The sequence below is a fragment of the Arabidopsis lyrata genome (genome assembly GCF_000004255.2).
Source record: "Arabidopsis lyrata subsp. lyrata unplaced genomic scaffold ARALYscaffold_5, whole genome shotgun sequence".
NCBI classification, from domain to species: domain Eukaryota; kingdom Viridiplantae; phylum Streptophyta; class Magnoliopsida; order Brassicales; family Brassicaceae; genus Arabidopsis; species Arabidopsis lyrata.
In genome coordinates, this window is record NW_003302551.1 from 4,433,258 (window position 1) to 4,458,284 (window position 25,027).

Consider the following 25,027-nt stretch of genomic DNA (forward strand, 5'->3'; position numbering starts at 1 on the left):
TAACTTTTTTTAATATTTTTATTTACGATCGCATCTTTTCACCATAATATTTTCTAATAATAATACAAATTTTAAAAAATATTTTTGAGGGTTTATGTATCTTTATCATATTTCCTTTGTAAAATGTATCTTTATTTATTGTTAAGAAAAATATTTTGAAACTTTTTGTCTCAATTCATTATGACATTTCATTTGTTATTTTTTTCTTCAAAATTTTTTAAAATCTTTTTCTCCGCGACATCGCGGGGGGGGGGGGGGGGGAATATATGAATTCGAATCCTGCCACCTTTCTTGTGGATCATCCTGTGGTTACCGGATGATGGGAATAACGAAGCAGAAATCTTGAAATGAGCACGAAATGTCAATATATGAATTCTTTCATTATTCGTTATTTCCGGGTCTTTTCGTTGCATTCACTTACAACAAGAAACAACCACCATCTTACTTCTCGCGTGTCACCAATATAATATCATTTCTAATAGAAGAGAGAATCCCCATTGCTGTAACCCGGGTTGCTTTCAGCCTAGCTTGCATGTCAGTCTAGAAAGAATTCCTTGCCTTCAGCCGAGCTTGGGTCCGGGGCACAGGTAAAGAAAGAATCCTCCGCTTTCAGCCTAGCTGGATCCTCTTGAATCGTCTCTCCGTCAAAAAAGAATGTGGCAGGGAAAGGTAATGGTTTGAGAGAGAAGTATCGGCTCCGGCCGTGGAGCTATCATATCGGTCTTTTCAATCTTGTAGCCGAGCGTTCCCCAATATAGCCTAAGCCAGTGAAGAGACCACTAAATGCTGTCATGCGAGCGAGTAAGTCGACGAAGAAAGTCTTCTATTCTATTATCGAGTTGTTGTTCAAAGGCGGTCAAGAAACCCTTTGTTGCGTTCGAATGTCCCGTTGAAGGCTCTACTATTTCTAATCCTAGTAACATATAATTACAAAGATTTTTTTAAAAGACTGTTATATTTGACCAAAAAAAAAAAAGACTGTTAACCTAAATCTTAAAAGCTTTTAGAACACCTATTAAAAACCTATGAAAACTATAGTATTTCAGTTGATGAAACAAAAATATTATATTACTGTTTGATTTTTGTGTACTCAACGTTATTTGTGTCATTTACTTATTGGTCCGATTGGTAACCAAAAACTGTTAGCTGTTAGTTGGAGCTGTTAGCTTTTCCGGAATAGTGCAAAGCTGTACGAAAAAGCTGAACGAGAAAGCTGTATAAAAAAGCTGAGAGTAAAACTTTTAGTAACGCTTTTGGTAAAGCTTTTATGATTGGTAACTGTCAAAACTGTATACTTTGTAACGTTTTGTACCGCTTTGTAATGTGGTTACCAATCAATGCCTATATTGTTCTTGCATACACTGGATGCTAGATTTTCAAGTCTCATAATGTCCTTAATTATAACTTGGAACCTTAATTTGAAATATCACACAATAGATAGTTTTTTTTTTTTATTACTTAAACGACTGTAACTTGTAATTTGTAATTTGTAATATATGTATTCCCCAATATGTAACGTTTCAAAGAGTAGAAGAACAATAAAGTTACTTAGAATAACAAAAACAAGGTAAACTTGGGGAAAATACATAAAACAACCCCCCCCCCCCCCCACCCCACCCCCAAGATCCTTTTTCTAGTAATTTATATGTTAGGTATTTCATCTTTGGTCTACAAACATATGTTGTGTGGTATAGAGCGGTTGGGTCCATTTCTGGTTGTTTGATAGCTAAAACATATGTCTACTGTTTTGTTTGCTTGTCGTTAATTCGTCTTCATGCTAAATTAGGTACAACTTATACATTTTTTAATTATTGAATAACCACATGTTGAATAAATATTTTTTGGTCGATAATTCGTGAAATCTTATCTGGTCCCAATCCAATTTATACCGACGTCAAATCTCAGGACACGTACATAACATTTTTATAACAATATCAATAGTATATCATCATAAAAAGATCCTTCACAATAAATTTATTTGGTGAAAAAGGAATTTTTTGCGATAAAGAACTCTTTACACCAACCATAAAAAGCCAAAACCCAAAAACAATATTGGTACTCATCATACATATATACCTAACTCACATTTTCGGTGTGTAGATAAATATGTCTAACTACCTCAATTAGTCATTCCAATCTTTTGCTTCTAAATTACTAGACGAAAGGAGTAATTTGAATGTATATTATCGTAAGAGAATTAAATTAATTTAAATTATAACCTTATTAGAGCATATATTTTTTTTAATAAATCGAGGTAAAAAGGACAATAGCAAGACATTTCTATTTATTTTTTTGTTTTTTAGTTAAACTTTCTGTATATGTATATGTAACTAAATTTAGTGCATAGTCTTACTGTTTGGTTATAATTTTTTTGGTAACCTCATAATATATGCCATTATAGTTTTTATATATATAACCTCCTTTCTCAACAAATACATATTATTATTCATTTGCATTCATATATACTAAATAAAAAATATATATAGATATATTTTTAGTCCCATCCCATATAAAATTATTTAGGTGAATTAATTTTATGGTATATAAAATTTAGAAGTAGTTATTTAAAATGTAGGCAAGTTGAACATATCACTAGGAGATAATTTATACAATTTATACTCCATTAATCAGAAATTCATTTTTAATAGCAGGATGGTAATATATATTTTAAAATGAAAAGAAAAAGAAAATAAGATAATATGGCACATATTGCTAAAACAAATCTATTAGAACATATTATATATGTTAATTGTCGACTTGAAAATGATAGTAAAATGAAAATATATATATATATAATTTGTCGTAATAATTATTAAAAATTGCGAACTTGAACATAAAAATATATTCTTCAATCAGTACATGTTCTTTTTTACAATTTAGTTGATTTTATTTTAATTTTACGTAAATACTAATTACTAACCCCTTCAACTTTGGACCTTAAACATCTAATCCCTTAAATACGGGAAAAACGGTCTATTTCCCCCCGAGAACTATCGCATCATAACAGATGGAGCCCAAACTTTAACCCCGATCCTAATGTCCCTGAAATGAAAGTTCAATACCTATTTCCCCCCGAATCAAAAGTTCAACATCTAAATGTCCCCAAATCAAAAGTTCGAGAGTTACAACCCCACAGTTCTGGGTTTAGTCGGTTTACTGTAGTCAAAACCCAAAGCTAAACCAATTAAATGTTATGTTAACCAGAATAAACCGTAATCTACCCAATTTCGACCCGATTTCACTCTTTCAACCAAAACCCACGACCCGATTTCACTCTTTTAACCAAAACCCATCAAAATCGAAAACCGAAACCCTAAAATCAGAACTTCAAAAAATCCCCAAATTTCCCGACGAACCCTAGAGAGAAATTTAGAGAGATCGAAGCTTCCAATCTCTGGTGCTCTCAATCGAAGGATGGCTGTAGTCGTTCGTGACCCGAATATTGATCCTATTGGTGATGTTGATCCTGAAGGTGAAGACAGAGACCAATTTCACATCGAAGAAATGTTGAATGAGTGGACTGACGAACCTCATATTCGCCACGACGAGTACCCAGAGAGCGATGCTGAAGAGAATGGCGATGGTCCTGAGAGATTTCATACCCATATCAGACGAGGTGATGGCCATTTGTACCCGAAGCAAACTTTCTTCAGTGGAGTTGCTTTCAAGGAGGCGGTAGTTGACTATGCTCTTAGGACATGATGCAATCTGAAGCAGTACAGGTATGATAATGATAAAATTGGCTTTAAATGTGTTGGTAACGATGGTAAGGAGGAAGGAGTACGGTGTGAGTGGCAAGTTTATGCCGCGATTCTTCCTAAAGATCAAATGTGGAAGATTAGGAAGTTTATTGATAAACATAGCTGCATCCCTAATGGAGAGTGTGAGATGTTTAAGGTGCCACATATAGCTAGGCTGTTCGTTGATAAGATTAGGGATAATCCAGAATTCTACTTGCCAGCTAAGATTGAAGAACTGATAAAGGAACAGTGGAAGATCAGTGTGACTAGGAATCAATGTCAGGCTGCGAGAAAGAAGGCAAGGCAATGGATCGAGAAGGAGTATGATGATCAGTTTGCGAGATTAAGAGATTATGCTGCTGAAATACTTGATTCTAATCCGGATTCACATGTAGAAGTTGATTGTCTGACCAATGAGGAAGGTAAAGACATGTTCAATAGGTTTTATGTCTGTTTTGATAATCTAAGAAAGACTTGGAAGGAGAGCTGTAGGCCTCTTCTAGGCATTGATGGCTGCTTTTTAAAGAACAAGGTAAAGGGACAGTTGTTGGTAGCATTGGGTAGGGATGCTAATAATCGCATCTATCATGTGGCATGGGGAGTAGTTAAAGTAGAGAATACAGAGAATTGGGTTTGGTTTGTGAAGAATTTGAAGGAAGATTTGGGATTAGGTGATGGTGAAGGCTACATCATGCTTTCAGATAGGCAGATTGGTATCGGATTTTGAAATTAGTGCTACAATATCTTCTCCGCACCAACATCTCTTTGGCACCCCGACGACTCTGCCTCTTCCACGAGGACCTGTAGATCCCGTCGAACTCAATGAAATGTTGCTCATCTTGCAACTCGAATTCTGGGTTTGAAGTCGATTTCAAATTTAGGGTTCTTGAAATTGGGGAAAATGATTTGGGGATTTCGAAGTTTGGGGTTTAATAGCATTGGGTCGGGTTATAATATGGAATCGGTTTTTTTTTGGTTAAGTTACGACCAAAAATCTGGTTTGGTCTCGGGTTTACGCACCAAGCCGACGAAACCCAGACACGGGGACATTTAGATGTTGAACTTTTGATTCGGGGGGAAATAGGTATTGAACTTTCATTTCAGGGACATTAGGATCGGGGTTAAAGTTTGGGCTCCATCTGTTATGATGCGATAATTCTCGGGGGGAAATAGACCGTTTTTCCCTTAAATACGTAATCCCCATTGCTCCAACAAGATTCTCCCGTTGCAAGCCCTTCTTAAGAGCCCCTCTTCTTGCTCTTATTGAAGAACCCCTCTTCATGCTCTTATTTAAGAGCCCTTCTTAATTTTCTTTCTTCTTTTTTCAATATTTTGATTTAATTTTTAATCAAAAATAAATTACGTTAAGAACCCTCCATTAAGGTGGTCTTAATACCCACTAAACCCTTCTAAGCTATATGTCTCTCACACACTGGTTTATTTTCTTTTCAAACTTAAAATTTAATTACATAATAAAATTCTATTAAATAATCATTTTTTATGTTTAAGAGACTCTTTCAAAGCACTTACCATTGGTAATCCTCTAAGGCTACACATGTTCTGTTGTCCTCAACAATTATCGTAAGATTCTTAACATGTTGACTAAATAACATATAATTACAAAGTATTTTTACTTCAAGAAACCAATAACATGAGCCACACTCATTGAAGTGTTTCATCAATAATTGGAAGATTTTGAAGTATGTATCAAATTATTATTTTGTATATTTAGACATACGTAGTTACAAAATCAGTAATCTGAACGGTACAAATTTAGTAGTTTGAGTAAATTAGATTTGGACCGGCAATAAATCGGATGATAAAATTTTATTTTTATATATACTAATGTTAGCTTCTTGCAGTTTAAATTTAGTATTAAAACTATATGGTTTAAATTTTTAGTGTTTTTTAGATTTTAACATGTGATACATGTTTAATTTAGTAAATTAGTAATAGAATTACATATTTATATGTGTCAAAAGAGATTCAAAATTTTATATAACTCATAGTACATTAGATTAATGCCAATTCTATCTATTAAAATTTGAAACTGTACAAAATTTAATTTTTTTTTTCGTCTAAAGGATTTCATTGATAGAATGCGATTGAGTTATACAAAGCCGACAAGGATGGAAATCCTTTCGGAGACAAAGCCGGCGGGTACATAGGAACCCCCTGAAACTTAAGGCCAAAAGAGGCGGATAAACATAACAAGCCTAAGAACATAAGATACAAAGATAACTACTAAAGGAATAACAGCTAAAGCCTCCAAAGCAACAACACTGAAAACTCTTCCCTACAAGCAGTCGACTAGCACTTCCATAGAATAGTTTGGCGCTGAGGAGAGGCAACAGACAGGAGCCTCGAAAAGAACCGAGCTCACACAACCATCTCCACAGCAGAAACAAAGACGACGAGGCAAGAAGAACAGAACACAGAACCAAACCTCCACAACCACTAAAGAGCCAATGAAAGTGAGAAGGCAAAGGATCAAGGAGAACCTTGAGATCCGAGAGGGGAAACGCCAATTAGGACCACTCAACCTTACACACGGACCTTCGTAGACCCAGCCAAAGCCACCTACGGACTAAAAACTGGTTACGCCACGCAAAGAGAAGGGCAAGAGCTCGACCCACCATAACGTCCAGAACTCAGCCGAGAACCAAAAGAGGTTCCAAGAGAGAGCTAGTAGATGCCATTATAGAAAGCAAGCATCCGAAAGAAGAACCCACAACCAGAACCTTACACCAAAACACCACACCGGAAACCAAGAGGAGGACAGAGAGAAGGCAGAGCTAGGAGTCAAACAAGCCTACCCTAAAGCAGAACCTAAGGCTTCACAACACAACAAGTCGAATAACAAGCAAACACAAACCCTAGAAGACACTCAAACTCACCTACCGAGGAAGAAACCACACACAATGAGGCCGTTGCTGCAAAACCAATGGGAACATCAGAAACAATTCATGGAAACGAAACGCCGGCTAAATACACGCCTCTCACGAGACAGCACCACCGCAAAGCCAACATAAAATCCAAGAACAGAGTTCTTTAGATCCACCACGGAACCAGCCGGAGCATAATACAAACCGACACCGACTCCCAATCCAACGAGAACAGAGCCGACGCAAACAGATTGTCAAGACAGTAGAAACAAAATGGAAACTTTTAACCTCCAAAACCAGATCGGAGAAAAGAGACAGATCCACCGGGGAACAGATCCGTCAAGAACAACACCAATCCGCCACCTATCCTCCATGATAGTCACCACGACGGAACGAACTACCAAACACGGGAGGAAGAGACAAAAGGAGGAGACGACGAGGGAAGGGTTTGAGAAGCAAGCAAGACACCACAGATCTACAACTAAGAGAAGAAACTGAAACTACTAAGACCGGGACCGGCGATGGTGCTATGGAAGCCACCAATCACCGGCCAAACGAGGAAGAAGAAGGGCTTGACGGCTAGGGCGAACAAGGGAAGCGAGAGAGGACTTTTTGTTCGTGCAAAATTGGGTGAACGACCTGTGTCCCCCCACGAAGTTTCATATAGTACCATAACAACACAGATTTCGGGTCTCGTCTCCAGTCCACACAAAACGAAAGTTAAACTCCAGTTTCCCCCTAAATTGAAAGTTTTAGACCTCAGTCTCCATATATTCAAATTTCGTGGTTTATCTTCGGTTTACTGTGCCGAAACCGATGCCAACCGCTTAACCCAAAATAATAAACCGGATTGAAACCCAATTCGACTTCTCCCAACCCGAAATAAATACCATTTTCAAGTATCCCCAAATTGATAAATCTTAGAACCCTAATTTCGATTTATCTCTTCTTCCTCTGCGTTTTCAAATTTTCTCACAAATCTAAGCTCGAATCTAAGCTCGAATATGAGCAATTCATCTGGAGCTACGAGTGGAGCATCAAATGTGGGACAGAGAAGGAGAGTTGTGGGTGTGCCGAAGATGTGTTGGTGTGGGGCTAGTATCTCGGCGATCATCTCAAAATCCACCGCCAATCCATACCGCCGTTACTATCGTTGTGCTTATGCTGCATCACATAAGGTAATGTGATTGATATTTGGATTGTTTCTTACAAATTTTGACTTTAATTCTCTGTTATATGTAGCTTATTAATGATAACCACACTTTCAAGTGGGTTGACGAAGCATTGTTAGATGAGATAGAGAGATTGGCTGTAAGAACAGCTGCACTTGAACAAACCATTTCCCAGATTACATCAGAGACTATGGACCACCAGAAGATGATTTTTGAGAGGATGCAAATGAAGCTAGAGGAAGAGATTTTTGAGAGGGTAGAAGCAGAACTGTTGGAATCCAAATCATTCATGAAGAAAATGTCGATTGTTGTCATTGTAGGTTGTATGTTCATGCTTGGTTTGAGTAAAGTGATAGGCTGAAACGAGTGTATTGGCTTGTTATTGTTGGTTTATGTTTGTGCTTCTAATCCTTTTATGTTCTTGTTGTTTTATGTTCTTGTTATTGTTGTAATGTCAGTTGTTGTTGTAATCCTTTGACCTCTCTTTTGTTAGTCTAATGAAAAACACAATTTGGATCTTGTTCTTGGTGTTTGGTAATGTGCTATTCGATAACAGAGACAAATTAGATTGCTTAAATGCATAAGTAGGTTCAATGCAATGTATTACAACAAACCTACCAAAAGACAGAGACATAACAATGTACCATTACACATGGTCATGAAACCAAAAACACAAAGCCGAGCTACTCTAATTCTTATCAGATGGTACACCAAAAAACCTGCTGCCATCTTACACTACTCTAATCCTTCACTCTAATCCTTCAGCCTTGAGACATCACCACTCCTTGAGACGGTTCCACTTGACTGCCATGAGTTACAGTCCCAACTCCTTCAAAGGCCTAAGACAAAGCATGAAGCAAAACATGTCAGTAACCTATTATGACCAAATGAACCAATAAGTAATCATACTTACCAATGCAGAAGACTTCTTCTTCTTCTTATGAAACCTGGAGTTGTGACCAGCTGCATGACAAACACCACAGTGCATTACCCTTTTCATCTGCTTAGGTGCCATCTTTGTAGGTGACTCATTCTTTCCCTTCTTCCTCTTTTTGTCCTTTTTACTCTCTTTTCCTTTTTTCCTCCCAGGTGTAGGTGGTGGTGGCGGTACATGCACATTAGGATGCTCTGTTGATGGCCAAAACGCAGGTCCTCTCTGTGGAAATAGGCCGTCCTTGTAGTTCTTCTGCCACATAGCTGTCCGAAACCAGTGACACACATAGTCTTCAACCTCAAGCTTCTTCTCTAAGATGACTCCATAAGCATGCTCACAAGGAATGCCACAGATTTGCCATTTCTGACAAGTGCAAGTCCTCTCAGTCAAGCTTATCCTATGAGTATCTAATCCTCTGGTAGCTTCATACATGTCATTGGTGCTTCTTCTTATATTCATCTCTGAAGCTTTCTTGTGTTCCTTGGCAAGAAACTTACCAACATATGGCGTGCATCTCCCATTATGGTCACTAGACTCCACAGATCTCTTGAAGATTCTGACCATTGCAAGTCTCCTAATGGTCTCAAGCATTGGCACAAATGCTTTGTCTCTAGCCTTGACAATGGAGTTGTTGAAGGACTCGGTTGAATTATTCTCTACATCTTCACAGTAGTTTCCTTGTTTGTAGAATGCCCTGCACCAAGTTCTTGGTTTTGACTTGACAACATCACGCCAAACTGCCGCATTGTAGTTGTAAAGCTCATTCATGTGAGCTTCAAAGCTGCTCTCATTGTAGCTCCATGCCACATCCCAAATGTACTTCTTCATCTCTTTATCTTTTCCATGATTCTTCTTCAGATTACCATAGATGTGTCTCACACACATTCTATGCTCTACTTTTGGTAGCTCTAGTTCAACTGCTCGGATCAAACCCTGTAAAATAAAGAAATCAGAAGCTTATTATGTCATGAAACAGATAAATGATTAAATGTGAAGAAATCTGAAGCTAATTACCTTTTGACGATCAGACACTATGATGTAACCATCACCATCCATTAGTCCCAAATCAGCTTTCAGCTTCCTCACAAACCACACCCAATTCTCTATGTTTTCTACTTGAACACACCCCCATGCTATTGGGTATATAGCATTATCAGCATTTCTACCTAAAGCAACCAGCAGCTGACCTTTAACCTTTCCTTTGATAAAAGTTCCATCCACTCCAATCAATGGCCTACAAGTCTCTTTCCATGTTCTCTTAATCGCATTAAAACAGACATAGAACCTATTAAATACCTCTTGTCCTGCATCATTTGTCACAGTTTGCACTTCAACAGTTGAATCTTTGTTGGAGTCTCTTATCTCTTCAGCATAGTCTTGAAGCCTAGCAAACTGATTATCATTTTCCTCTTCTATCCATCTCAATGCTTTTCTCCTTGCAGCTTGACATTGAGGCCTGGAAACTGTGATCTTCCATTTCCTTTTAATGGTTTCTTCAATCTTCATAGGCAGAAAATATTCGGGTTCATCTCTAATACTATCTAGAAACAACCTAGCAATAACAGGAACCTTCAACATCTCACAATCTCCATTCGGATTACATGTGTGGACATCCTTGTACACGTTAACTCTCCACTTAGAACATTTCTTCGTGATTGCACAGTATATCCGCCATATACATCCATCCCCATCACATTTAAATCCAAGCTTCGTTTTATCATACCTGTATTGTGCGATGTTGCAGCCTGTCTTCAAAGCATGGTCGAGAACAGCTTCTTTAAAAGCAATGTCGCTGAAGAATGTCTGGTGATAGTACAAATCCCCACCTCCGCCTCTAATGTTGTCTCGTTTTCTCTCCCTAGCAGCTTCGTCTTCTTCATCTTCCTCACTGTCTGGATACTCATCATGTAGAATCGAAGGTTCGTCTCTAAACTCCATTACAATCTTCTCGATTTCAAAAGCATCTCGCTCCCTTGGGTCTTCATCGTCGGGTACATTATCAGGTCCATTGTCTCCTGGATCTCCTTCCTCTTGCGGACCAACTCCAGTAGCCTCCTCATGAACGATGAGAGCATTCGTATCAAGATCATTCGAATCCATCAATTTGGGGATTTTTTTATTCTAGGGTTCTAAGGTTCAATTTGGGGATTTTTCGTTTTTAGGGTTCTAGGGTTTGATTTGGGGGTTTCACGATTTAGGGAAATAATATCGGGTTAATGGGTCAACTAATCGGGTTGGTTTCTGGGTAAATCTGGTTTATTATTCTGGGTTAAGCGGTTGGCATCGGTTTCGGCACAGTAAACCGAAGATAAACCACGAAATTTGAATATATGGAGACTGAGGTCTAAAACTTTCAATTTAGGGGGAAACTGGAGTTTAACTTTCATTTTGTGTGGACTGGAGACGAGACCCGAAATCTGTGTTGTTATGGTACTATATGAAACTTAGTGGGGGGACACAGGTCGTTCACCCTACAAAATTTAATTATCATTATTATTTTAAACTTTTATAAAGTTTAATTATTTATAATATTTGAAACCTTGTAAAAGTTTAAATATTTAAAATATTGTGTATATTCGGTAAAATTATTGGTTCAATTAAAAAACCAGATTAACCGAATAGATTTTAAAATTTGAACGTTTGATAAGCTAAACTTCTTGTTCATTCTTATTTGGAATCATTTTGGTCTTTTTTAAAAGAGACTCTCAACCAATTCCTAAATGTTTAAGAACAATTCTAAACAAGCATAATATGCAACCTAATATAAGAAATTAAAATCATTTAATTATAAAATCTAAATCCTAACATTTTTTTATAAACCAAAACCGACATATAAATCTAAACCCTAATCCTCTTTTATAAACCCAAACCCTAATCTAAACCCAAAATCTAAGCCCTTAATTATCTTGTTCAAGGAAGAATTTTCAAATTTATCTTTATCTTTAGTTTCTCGTAGTGCAAATGTTAAAGCGGATAGTTTGGCAAGAAGAGTTCGTATTGAACCGCATCAAATTATATTTGTAAACAACATTCCACATGAATGACTCTTTTGACCAATATTAATTTAAGTTGTTGAAAAAAAAAACCCCAAACCGACATTTAACTTTGTTTAATTTGTAAAATCTAAACCCTAACTGTTTTTTTATAAACTCAAACAAACATTTAACCTCGTTCCATTGTAAAATTTAAACCAGTTTAATATCATATTTTGTTAGAAACTTCTTTTTTAATAGTAGGGATGTAAATACTACGTTGAAAAAAAAAACAGATTTTTACTACATATGTGGTGGGCGTGGGCGAGTTGTCCTTGTCTATTGGAAGAGTTGTTCTGTTGGTCTAGGCCAATGATCGATTCTCTCTAGATATAGAATTGTTCCTCATTTTCCATGTGGCCACATGAATATGGGCTCATTTCAAAAACTGGAGAGATTATATCCTTTGATTATCCTCTTTTCAGGGATTAGTTTCGGACCCTTCCATAGGTTTAGGGATTTATTCTGAGTTATAAAAAAAAGAAACACACAGTTTTTTCAGAAAAAAAAAAAAAATGTAAGTTTTTCAAAGACGATAAATATTCGAAGTTAAAGTGGATATACGACAACTTCTCAATAGGATCCCCCATAATCCACTTTCCTTCAACTTCGGACCTTAAACATCTAATCAAGACACCGAATCCCCATTGGTCCATTTTAGATTCTCCCATGCTTTGATAATTTTATCACTTCACCGGCAACGCCACTCCACTCCTCTCCCAAACTTAATTTCCAATTACAATACCATTCTGCAAATCTCAAACTAAGACAAACCAAATAAAAGAAAGACTATAAAGTATTTTACTTGGTTTTTAAGGCTATAAATTTTCTGTTATTCTCAACAATTATCTTAAGATTCTTAACATGCAGACTAAATAACATATGTGCAACGATATTACAAAGTATTTTTATTTCAAGAAACCAAAACATGAGCCACACTCATTACACAACCACATCAATTCAAAACTCTTTTTTCAACTCCAGAAAGTGCCATCTGTTTTTCCTATAGACCCATTTTCGTTGTCTCATTTCTCTCTTTCCCCATTTAATATTACTCAAAAAAATAAAATAAAAACCACATAAAACAAAAATCGTTATCGACATTTCTTTCGTTCTATCCTAAATCCTCATCACTCAACTTGAGCTCGCCAACACAGGTTTCTCCTATAAATACTTGAAGAACACTAACCTAAAAAATCATTCAAAACTTCGTACCTAAAATAAATTGGCCAGAGTATTGAGCAAGATTCGTATTCAGTTTCTGGTACTCTATTATTCATAGTTTTATGATCATTTTATTATTTCATGTGTTGTTCGTATTTTGCTTTTTATTATTCATAGTTTTATGATCATTTTATTATTTCATGTGTTGTTCGTATTTCAGTTTCTTTTTCTTCATGACTTTTTTACATGTAACTGTGGGTTTTTTTTTTCTCTGCACTTAATATTATATAAGTGACATAATCAACAAAAAAATCTAAATTTTTTTATAGCTTTGGAAATTAAGATTGAAAAATTAATATTATTATCGAGAATGATATATGTATATTAAAATTAAACATATAAATATTTCTACAAAATTATGTTTCCTTATCAAGGATAATAGATTTCTTAAAACTATTTTTTACAAAAATCAAGGAATATAATTTCATTAGATCATATTATTTTCAAAATCGGTGCGTTCTGAATTTTTTGATTATGAACATTAACTAATAAAATGCATTAAAAGAACTTGAAAATCACTTTTTATAGAAGAAGAGTGGATGTTATAACTTCTCTAATTTAGGAAGCTCTGTTGTACGCAAAAACTCTGTCCTAAATCTGTCTTAACTTTTTTTTTTCTTTTCCTTTCAGTAATATCATCGATGGCGTTATCCGAAGATTTGATGTCGAAATGCTCAGAACAAATGAGTGCTTATAAAGCTGCTTGTGAAGAAGACCCAAAACTCAAATCCTTTGATGCTTCGCTTCAGCAGCAAACCAACAAAATGATAGACTCACTCACCTTTGACACCGAGACTGGGTCGGTGTCCCCACACGATGTACACAAGAAGGTCTCCCAGCACCTAGTTGAAGTTACCCAAGGTGTGGCAAACTTCATTACTGAAGTCGAAGGCGATGTGTGGGAAAACCAAGCTCTAAAGTATTTGGTCTTGGCCTATTTTGAAAATACCAAGAAGACTTTAGAGATTTTCAATACTATAGCGAATTGCGTCGATGAAGCAGAAATGGGCCAACTTCTCATTCAACAGGCCGTGCAACAGTTTGAGAAAGAGTCGGCAGAAAAGGATGTTGGTGGAAAAAAGAACAAGTATGAAAAAACCTTGGAGCGTCTGAAGAAGTTTAAAGCCAATGGAGATCCCTTTAATGGCCAAGTGCTCACGAATCAGTTCGAGTTAATCAAAAAGCAGCAGGAATCCCTTCTGGAGGAAGTGACTCAGACTATGAAAAAGATTGAGGAGGAAATTACTAATCTGAAGAAAGGAAATGTAATTGCGAATATTGTTTTCGGCGCTGTGTTTGCTGTCGTTGCCGTCGCATCGATAGCTCTAATTGTAATATTCCCGGGTACGATTGCGGCCTATGGGGCTCTAGCCGCACCACTGGTTGCGTTGGGATGGCCAGTCGTCAACACTATCTTGGGTAAAAAGATTGATAATCTGAATAAACAGTTGGAAAGTCTGAAGAAAGTAAAAGAGATAGGAAAAACGGTGGAGAAGGGTATAAAAACCAACGAAGAAGCGTCAGAGACCGTATCGATTTTAGTCGACGGGCTAGATGACCGTATCCAAAATATGTTGGAGCTTGTAGATAAGGCTATTGAGAATGAAGAAGATGAGGGGGCCACGATACTTGTCATGAAAATAGTCCCAGAGAAAGTTGAGAAATTAACAAAGAAAATCAAGGAGGTTGGTGAAAGTGTGGAAGATCATAGCAAATTGGTTGCAGAGGCGAGACTTCACGTTCTGCAAAAGATCAACCGTTAATCCGTTTAAACTTTAACGATGTTTGTTGTTTAAAACCCATATTTTATGTGTTTTTATTTCCCATTGTACCTTTTTTTTTGTTTTTTAATGTTCTGTAAGGTTCACCATCCGAGAGGATTGGTTGATATGTACCTCTATCCTGTATTTTCGTGAAATAAAGTTTGAAAAAACTTGTTGTATTTTTTGGCATCTTTTTCTATTTTTTTGAATAAAATGTAAAATTTATTTGAGATTTTGTTTTTACAACAAGTGCAGCCTTTGTTTAGAAGAATTTAATAGACATTTAAAATATAAACCCAGCGCTCTTTATCTTAATGCAAACCATGTCGTCATACACCCTTCATGTCTTCTATCCCTTTCTCGAACGGAAGATATCCTATTGCGAATTTGCTTATCTAGTCATTGGACTAGTTTGGTTGATGGAATCGGAGTTTCACCATCCGAAAGGATTGGTTGCTTTTTTTTTTTTTAATGTTCTGTAAGGTTCACCATCCGAAATGATTGGTTATTATGTACCTCTATCCAGTATTTTCGTGAAATAAAGTTTGGAATTCTTGTATTTTTTTTGCATCTTTTCACAATTTAAATAACCAAAACATGTTGCTTTCCAGATAAAACCACTTCTTCCTTTCGACCCCTATCCCTATCTTTGAAATGATGCAAACAAAATTAACTACACCAAGAGTAAAATTCCTTGTTGAAAATAAATTTGAATCTTCAAATTTATTTTAACACTCCAAAGAAAAATATTTGGACGAGAACTGTCGTGAAATTGGAGAGATAGAGATAGAGAGAGAGAAACAGATCTAGAGAAGTTAAATTTTTGCCTTTGTGAGCAATGCCCTTAATTAACGATGATGATCCAACCAATTCTCCAGCTCGAAGAGTGGAAAACAGCAATTCTATTACCAAGTATAGCAATTACTATTTTGTATCCTTTTAACACCTCAAATATAGTGAATTTCTAGCAATTACGTAGGAGTGTTATCTACACTTACATGTTATTAACTCTTATCACTATTCTCATGACGACTAAACATAAATAATTTTCTATCTTAACTACAGTAAAACACTCAAAACTAGGAAGTGAAATAGTCCCGAGGACCATCTATAAACTCTTCTCAATGTGGCGGACAAGGGATTCTACACATCCAACGCGGGAGAAAAAACATAAAAAAATATGAATCCGAAAGGCATTCCATTGTGTCCATAAGTCTCTCTCTTGCATTCAATAATACTCAATGTCTGACCGTTTCTTCTACGTTCCAACTCACTGTGAAGCAGAACACCAAGTTAATCGATACCAAAAGGGTTTATCGATAGTGGAAATAATCGAATATATCCTCCGGAATTTGTGCAAGATCTTTTGAAGTTCGGTTCTTTCTCCGGGGAAAGGTATAACTCAAAAATGTTTATCTAAATCATTAAACTCATAGAATGCAGTAACATCGTGATGATCGAGATTGAGGCCGAGCCAGTGAAGATTTCCGTTCAAGCTAATGGGATCGGTGATAATGATCAGGCAAATCATAGTGAGAGGAAAATGGAGAGTGTTAAAATTCCACCAGCCTGTACCTGATGAATATACAATGGATGCTCAGGTTTTGTTCAAGGGTCTCGATCGTCAAATTCGAGATGCAATATTGGCGAAGAAGAAGCGGAAAATTTCAGAGGCCTAATGCAAATTTGGCTTAAACATGACTAGTTCTGTCTACTCATCTGTTCCTTATGAGATCCTTCCTTGTTTTTAACTTTTTTGGGGAGGGATGATCTTTAGTATTAACCTTTTGTAACTTCTACAAACTTTCATTTTTATGAAATTCACATACTTATCAAAAAAAAAAAAAAAGTCCAAAAACGTTTGGTTGTATTGTAGCTTGCTACAATCAGAACAATTTTGTAACCTAAAACGACACCGTTTTCGGTTCGTGTGGCTAGTGCTCCATGAACGAGAACTCTCTCTAATTTATTAATTGATGCATTGTCGTGAAACCGGATTAGCCACGTAGTAAGTTCGACTCAAAGGTATTGACGTCACATCGATCAAAATTAATCTTACGTCAAATTTTGCCGTTATGAGAGAGGAGACGTAAGAGCCAAGATAGATATCTTGGAAATCCGTAGACCCCAAGCCTCGCAACCGTACTGAGCCACTACTTCTTAGGTGTGTCTTTGCACAATAGAGACCGTGAAGATGCGAGTTTTGATGATGAGACATGAAAAGCTTGTGGAAAAAATAAGACTTGACGACTGATTTCCATCACCTGAAGACAGATTTGAAGGGTTCATGGTTTTAAGTGGTAATCTTGCAAGTATAATCGCCCATAGATCCTATGTGAAGGAATCCATCGATCTTCAATTCTTCATCTTTTCTCCGATTTTTGGTTTTAGATGGGATTAGGGTTTACTATAAACACAGACTGGTTGTTAATGGAAATACTAAATACTATATAACATACTATAAGAAAAGAAAACTCTTTTTTCCCCTTGTCCTTGTAAATAATTTTGTTACGAAATATTAAGTTTCATGATATTACCAAATGCCAATAGTTCAACAAGTAAAGTATCTCATGCAAAACCTAGATATCGCTGGTTCGAGTGGCACCTGGAAGATAACCAATGCTCTGTTCTCTGGCCAGAAAGAATATACATGTTTAGGCCTAAAACCTCTTAGTTATTAAAAAAAAAAAATCAAAATATTAATTTAAGAGAGGATATGAACTTGTCCCCGTTCAAATTCTGTTAATTATTCGATCTGAACTTGTCCTTAATCTAATTTTATTATTCATTCGATATGATCTTGTCATCGATCAGATTCTATTACTCATTCGATCTGAACTTGTCCCCGAGTTTAATTTAATTTTTTCTTCATATGTCCTTGAGTATTTGTTGGATCTCGTTGAAGACCTAGAAAGATCTAAAGAATTCAATTTTGTCTACCAACAAATCGAATTGGATTTTTATATTATTCTCAGTTTTCAGATCTGAAATTACAAATATAATTTATATTTTTTAAAAATAAACCATCATTGTCTGCAATTAATGCCATGGTTCACTTTCTTTCCATCATTACTTTTGTCCCTTTATATGACACAAACTTTGCAATGTCCCTTTTTTGTGACCCAACAGTTCATCAACATCAAGGGTAAAATCGTCCACCAAATATCACACTACAATGCGAATGTGGTATAAACGGAAAAAAGTTTCTAAATGTGATAAAATTGGAAATGTTTTGGTAGAATGTGGTACTTCTGCCAAATTACCTTAAAAGTTACGAATAATTGTGAGTCTGATACATTTGAATAAAGAGCCTTTTTTGATATAGAGAGGATATGTAATATTTGGGAGAGAAACCAAATTAAGATACTTTTTAACATGGGTATTGTTGTCAAAAAAAATGTTCATGTGACTATTGTATAAGAACTGTATTTTACTTTGCAAAGCTATAAAAAAGAAACAAATATTATGTATGTTTTGTAAAAAGTTCTTTGTAAAATATGGGTTGATGATGGTCCAAAGAACACATGGCTCCATGTGATTTTCTACTTTATTTTGATATCTATATATTTATATATGTTAATCATAAATAGTTGCATGATTATGCATGACTAACATCTAGTTGCATGATTATGCATGACTGACATCTAGTTGCATGAGTAATATACATTTATCTAGTAGTTCCTTCTACTTCATGGCATGAACACATTGGAAAGAATCGAACCATATTTCTATAACCACACAAGAACAAGAATTTTTGTAAAATTTTATAAATACCTTATAAATAACTTGTAGATAACTTGTAAAAGTTTATAAATAACTTGTAAAACTTTATAATACATTTAAAACCATGTTAATAAATACTTTATAAATACTTGGATCGTGTTTCAGAGTAGTAGTTACCATTAATAAGTACTTTAGTAACCTTATAAATTTTTATAAAATCATCTGATTAAAGAAGACATTTTGAAAATGAATAACTAGAAAATAAATTATTTTTTGATATATAAAAAAAAACGGAAAATGACATTTTCAAAATATATTTGGTTAATTAAAGTTCTACATTATTCATGCATGAATTCTGCAAAGGAATCATCTTTTCATCAATAATTTTGTAGTTTTAGTCAGGAACTGATTTTTTTCATATCTCTTTACAATTTTGGTTAATGCCACCGAATCTGTCTATGAAATAATGGAAATTGTGATTAGAAAAATAAAAGTACTAAATCGTAAAAACAGTTAGACAAAATATTTCTATAATTTTTTTTGTCATAAAATATTTATATAATTTATATTAAACAATATAAACGTTTACAACTATGTATATAGTGATAAAAATTAATTGAAATTTCAAAACGAATACACTAAAACAAAAAAAAATATGTGATTTTAGGTGGTTAAGACGACCGTCTAGACCGTTTTTAGAACACTGACATTAAGTAAAAACATTTTGAGTCCTTTTAAGTAACGGATTTATGAAGTTTTGGTTCAAAAAAAAATCAACTTCAAGAAATCATATTTAAATGTAAATAAAATACGCTATTAATCTTGCTTATATCTATGCATATCTAATGAGAAACAAAAAATCTTGTTCTTCTGTAGATATAGAAAATATTGTCTGATTCTCTTTAGTGTGTTCATGCCATGAAATTTAAGGAACTACTAGATACTATATGTTGATCATGCAACTTCTCTTAATCATTTCATAATCATGCAACTATTTATAATTAGCATATATTAACATATAAATATCGAAATAAGTACAAAAGCACATGGAGCCATGTGTTATTGGACCATACCAACCCATATTCTAAATTGTTGGATTTCTACAACGTAACTTGCTTTCTTTTAATATGTAACATTTATGTCTATGCGTGTAGAATGTCAACACTTACATACACATTCATTAATAATTATGGTTATTTAATCTTTCATACAATATTTAAAGACTTATGTCAATATTGACTATAATGAGTTCGTTAAACCTAAAATTTATTGCTGCTAACAAAAATAAGTTAAATTTATTATCGTATATTTAGCATCTTCATCTCCGCTTTATCATGTTATTGTCTTAAGGTTAAATATGAACAACTTGAGATTCCCTAGAATATTTGCAAATATTAAGAGATATAACAATTCTACAAGGCTAAATAATATGCCCATTTTAATAGAACAATCAATATTATTAATTAGATGTTGTACTTGTACATATGTAACTGGTCATAAATATATCCTAATGTTTTGTTTTTGGGTAAACTGTAAATAACATTAAGATGAATAATCAGGTTTTTCATAGTACAAACCTAAAACATATGACTGGTTAGGAAAAAAAACAAAAAAAACAAGGGGTCAAAAACTTATGGGAGAAAACTTTGTGGGTTTCATCGCAACCATAAGGTCATGGGCTTGCTAAACTGTTTTTTATATCTCGATCAATCATCTTGAAAATTGTGTGTGATAACAATTGTTGGCTGTGGAGGAAAATGTTCCTTTGTTTCCATAGTTTCTATAGATGGAAGAGTGATGCTTGGGGTATTTGGGAGTGAATTATAATCCAAGTAAAAGGAGCTCTGACCATGAGCAGAACAAACCTTGATGCCGATCTAATTATTAAAGAACATGACACCATATTTCAGAGGCAAAAGCACAAGTTAGGAACAAATGGTCCCTTGACTCCACATATGAATAACACAGACAAGATGCACTTGATAAGTTTAAGTCGCATGAGAACAATCTCTCTCTTTTTGGCAGTCTATTCAAATGGACCACATACATGTTAAAGGCATGTTTTGGAACATCACCTTTAAACCACACTGATTTCGTCCACTCCTTCTCCTCTTGTCTATGTTTGAGAAAATTCCAAGTTGCGGAAGAAGAGAAAACATGTGATTCTCTCATTCCCCACGTCTTTTCAGGGAATTTTCAGCTAAAAGGCCGTAGTTGCAGGAGGGAATTCCAATTCCATGAATTACTTGATGACTTATAGACACTCCAAAAGCTACAGTTTCAGTCATATAAATTGTACAAATGCATTTTATTCCTAGTATGTATATATATATAACCTTTGAACATGCTCGTCAAACAACAAACATGCATCTCAAATCCACTTCTCCGAGTCCAACTTTTTTGAACCTAGACTTGGGTCTTAATTATAGGGCTTTCAAGCAAAAACCCTATGAAAACTATACCGGTGCGTAGTATGGTATCATTTGCTCTGGCGATCTCGATATATTTGTTCTTCATCGCTACCCACATTTTTTTCATACTAATTGGAGTTATATCAAGACAATCTCATTGCATAATCTTTCATTCTTTTAATATGGTATTTTGGATTAATATTCTAAAAAACAATTTGGCCTCTCATTTACAACTTACAAGGTTGACCGATTATTTATTATGGGATATATAGACATTTATTTGAGGTTATAGTTGCAACTAGCCAACATACGCATCTCCCACGTTCTCCTATAAATACTTGTAAATCACTAACCTAATCAAATCATTCAAACTTCAAACCTATAATATATCCTCCTGTATCCTGATCCAATTTCTGGTAATTTTCTCTCTTCAACTCTAGCTCATTTTTATCTTCTTACGTAAAATACGAATTCGCTCATATATATATTTTATACAGAATTATTTTTTATTTTCTTTTATTTTTATTTTGTTCCTATTTTCTATTTATTATCATAATTTTCTTTTCCTTCATAGACTTTTTACAAGTAACTGTATCTTTTTATCTATAATCAATATTCTATGAATGACTAAGTAAAAAATTAGAAATCTCTGATTTGGGAAGCTCGGTGTATGCAAAACTCTGTCCTAAACCTCTCTACCTTTTCTCGAGTTTTTTCCTTTCAGTATATCATCGATGGCATTATCCAAAGATATGATGTTGAAATCCTCAGAACTCCTGAGTGCTTACAAATCCGCTTGTGAACACCAGCCAGACCTAAAATCCTTTGATTCTTCGCTTCAGCAGCAAACCACCAAAGTGATAGACTCGCTCACCGCTGGAGCCGAGACTGGGTTGTCGCCCCAACAGGCAGTACACATAGAGGTCTCCCAGCACCTACTTGAAGTTACCAAAGGTGTGGCAAACTTCACTACTAAAGTGGAAGACGATGTGTGGGAGAACAAAGCTCTAAAGTCTTTGGTCGAGGCCTATTTCGAAAGTACCAAGAAGACTTTAAAGATTTTCAATACTATAGAGAATTGCGTCGAGAAAGCAGAAATGGGCCAACTTCTCATTCGAGAGGCGTTGCACGAGTTTGAGAAAGAGTTAGCAGAAAAGGATGTCGGTGGAAAAAAGAAGAAGTATGAAAAAACAATGAAGGATCTGAAGAAGTTTAAAGACATCATTTGATGGCCAACTGCTCACGACTCAGTTCAAGTTGATCAAAGAGCAGCAGGAATCCCTTTTTGAGGAAGTGTGTGAGGCTAAAAAAAGGGTTCATGGGGAAATTACTAAAAAGGAGAAAGAGAGTTTTATAACGAATCTTCTTTTCGGCGCTGCGTTTGCCGTTGTTGCGGTCACATCGATAGCTCTAATTGCGACAGGGGCGGGTGCGGTTGTGGCCTTTGGGTCTCTATCGACAACACTGCTTGCGGTCGGATGGGCTGGCGTCTACACTGCCTTGGATAATAAGAAGGATGCTCTGAAGACACAGTTGGAAGGTCTGAAGAAAGTGGAAGGTATAGAATCATCGGTGGAGAAGGGTATCAAAACCAACGAAGAAGCAGCGGAGACCGTATCTATTTTGGTTGAAGGGCTAGAAGGCCGTATCCACAATATGATGAAACTTGTAGATAATGCTATTGAGAATGAAGAAGATGAGGCCGACACGAGAATTGTCCTAAAACTAATCAGTGAGAGAGTAGAGAAATTAACCGAGAAAATCAAGGAGGTTGGTGAAAGTGTGGAAAATCATAGCAAATTGATTGCAAAGGCGAGACTTCAAGTTCTGCAGAAGATCAACCGTTCTGCATAACATTAATTGATGGAGTTGTAGGTGAGGAGGAACCGGTACGCAGAACGTCAAACCGGATGCGTGTACCAAACCGGAAGTATTTGAATTGAGTTGGTTTGTTTTATGTTTGAATAAGTCTTTGCTTTTGTTGAGTCAATAACGAGAGTCGTGGTTTCCTTATGTTGAGGAACCAACTCTCCCATTTTCTATTCCCAGTTTGTAGGAGTGATAACTCCATCTCTTTGTTATTTAAGAAATGAAAAAGCCAAAAAGAGGCAATGTTAATTGCCCAAAGAAAAGTGTTATTCTCTGTTACAATTTGGATTGGAGTTTTATAATCTGAGACCTATCATTAATCCGTTACTTTAATGATGTTTGTTGTTTAAAACCCATATTTTATGTGTTTTTATATCATCCCATTGTACCTTTTTTTTTTTTCTTTTTTTTTTAAATTTTTTTTTATGTTATGTAAAAGGTACCATCCGAGCGGATTGGTTGATATGTACCTCTATCCCGTATTTCGTGAAATAAAGTTTGGAAAAACTTGTTTTATTTTTTTGCATCTCTTCACAATTTAAATAACCAAAACATTTTGCTTTCCATATTGAGCCAGAACAACTTTGGAACCTAAACCGACACCGTTTTCGGTTCGTGTGGCGAGTGTTCCATGAACGAGAACTCTCTCTAATTCATTAGCTAGAAGAGATGCAGAAAAAGGAGGCATTTTGATGCATTGTCGTGAAACCGGATTAGCCACGTAATAAGTTCGAGTCAGAGGGATTAACGTCACATCGATCAAAATTAATCCTACGTCAGTGTAAGCACTCTAACTTTTTTTCTTGGTGTCAAATTTTGCCGTTATGAGAGAGGAGACGTAAGAGCCAAGATATCATGGAAGTCCGTAGACCCCAAGCCTCGCAACCGTACTGAGCCACTACTTCTTAGGTGTGTCTTTGCACAATAGAGACCGTGAAGATGCGAGTTTTGATGATGAGACATGAAAAGCTTGTGAAATAAAACTTGACCACTGATTTCCATCGCTTGAAGACAGATTTGAAGTGTTCATGGTTATAAGTGGTAATCTTGCAAGTATAATCGCCCATAGATCCTATGTGAAGGAATCCATCTTCATCTTTTCTCCTATTTTTGGTGTTAGAAGGGATTAGGGTTTACTACAAACATAGATTGATAGTAAATGTAAATACTAAATATTATATAACATAATAAGAAAAGAAAACTCTTTTTTCTCTTTGTCCTTGTAAATAATTTTGTTGCGAAATATTACAATTTCATGATATTACCAAATGCCAATAGTTCAACTAGTAAAGTATCTCATGCCAAACTTAGATATCGTTGGTTCGACGACTGGCACTTGGAAGAGAACCATATCAAATGCTCTGGTTTCCCGGCCATAGAGGATGTACATGTCTACAGGTATAACCACGGTTACGGTTTATTAACCAACGGTTACGGTTATAAACTTTATTTAACCGTAACCTTAACTACTTTATATACGGTTAAACCGGTTACGGTTATAGTTGTTTGATGATTACGATATGGTTAATATTGGAGGCCAAATTTTACATATTATTCGACCTTTTATACTGTTTTTAATAGATGAAAAAAGTATATTGTAGATCAAATTTTCTTTATTTCAAGCAATGTAACATTACAATATAGTTGTTTGAGAAAAATATTATTTTTCTTTCATGTAGATTTTTTCATGTTCGGTAAAAAATCTTTATCCAAACCTTCGTTACGATCTTTTTAATAATATACAGTTACAATTATATTTGTAACGTTTTAAGTTTTAACTATACGGTTAACTATGCGGTTAACTAATAGTTTTGATACAGTCACGGTTAATTAACGGTTACGGTTAATGTATTTTTTAACCGTAGCTAATATATTTTTACGATTAACGGTTACGGTTTTAAACAGTTTTATACGGTTACGATTTGGTTACGGTTTAAAACAGTCGAGTTACAGTCCAAAATACGGTTACGTTTAGATTTTTGTCATGCCTACATGTCTAGGCTTAGATCCTCTAAGTTATTACAAAAAAAAAGATTCATAATATTAATTTAAGAGAAGTACATAATTCCGTTACCAACGTGGGATTGCAATTTTTTAAAACAAATGAATAACGTAATCTATTTCTCCAACAACGTTTATTATAAGGTTCTTCTTCTCAGCTCAGAGATTTGCATTGTTTATGCGACAATGAAAGGATTCTTGTATTAAAGTGAAGACAGTGATATTACTCCATTAATATTGTCTGTATACACAGTTTTAAAACATAAGTAAGCA

At 35.3% G+C, this 25,027-nt stretch overlaps 2 protein-coding genes and 1 pseudogene across 2 annotated transcripts; all 3 read left to right on the plus strand.

Annotated features, from left to right (window-relative positions):
- The first annotated feature begins 3,269 nt into the window (after positions 1-3,269).
- Positions 3,270-4,896, plus strand: LOC110228279 (annotated as a pseudogene).
- An 8,017-nt stretch (positions 4,897-12,913) lies between these two features.
- LOC9313162 (UPF0496 protein At3g28270) lies at positions 12,914-14,931 on the plus strand. The gene is made up of 2 exons (XM_021026592.1): positions 12,914-13,027; positions 13,618-14,931. Exon 2 carries the CDS (start codon positions 13,629-13,631, stop codon positions 14,748-14,750), a length of 1,122 nt encoding a protein of 373 aa, XP_020882251.1. The 5' UTR covers positions 12,914-13,027; positions 13,618-13,628; the 3' UTR covers positions 14,751-14,931.
- A 5,254-nt stretch (positions 14,932-20,185) lies between these two features.
- LOC9311509 (UPF0496 protein At3g28270) lies at positions 20,186-23,269 on the plus strand. The gene is given in 3 exon segments (XM_021026593.1): positions 20,186-21,300; positions 21,609-22,106; positions 22,108-23,269. Coding segments are annotated over 2 exon segments (1,119 nt in total). The 5' UTR covers positions 20,186-21,300; positions 21,609-21,618; the 3' UTR covers positions 22,739-23,269.
- The last annotated feature ends 1,758 nt before the right edge of the window (positions 23,270-25,027 follow it).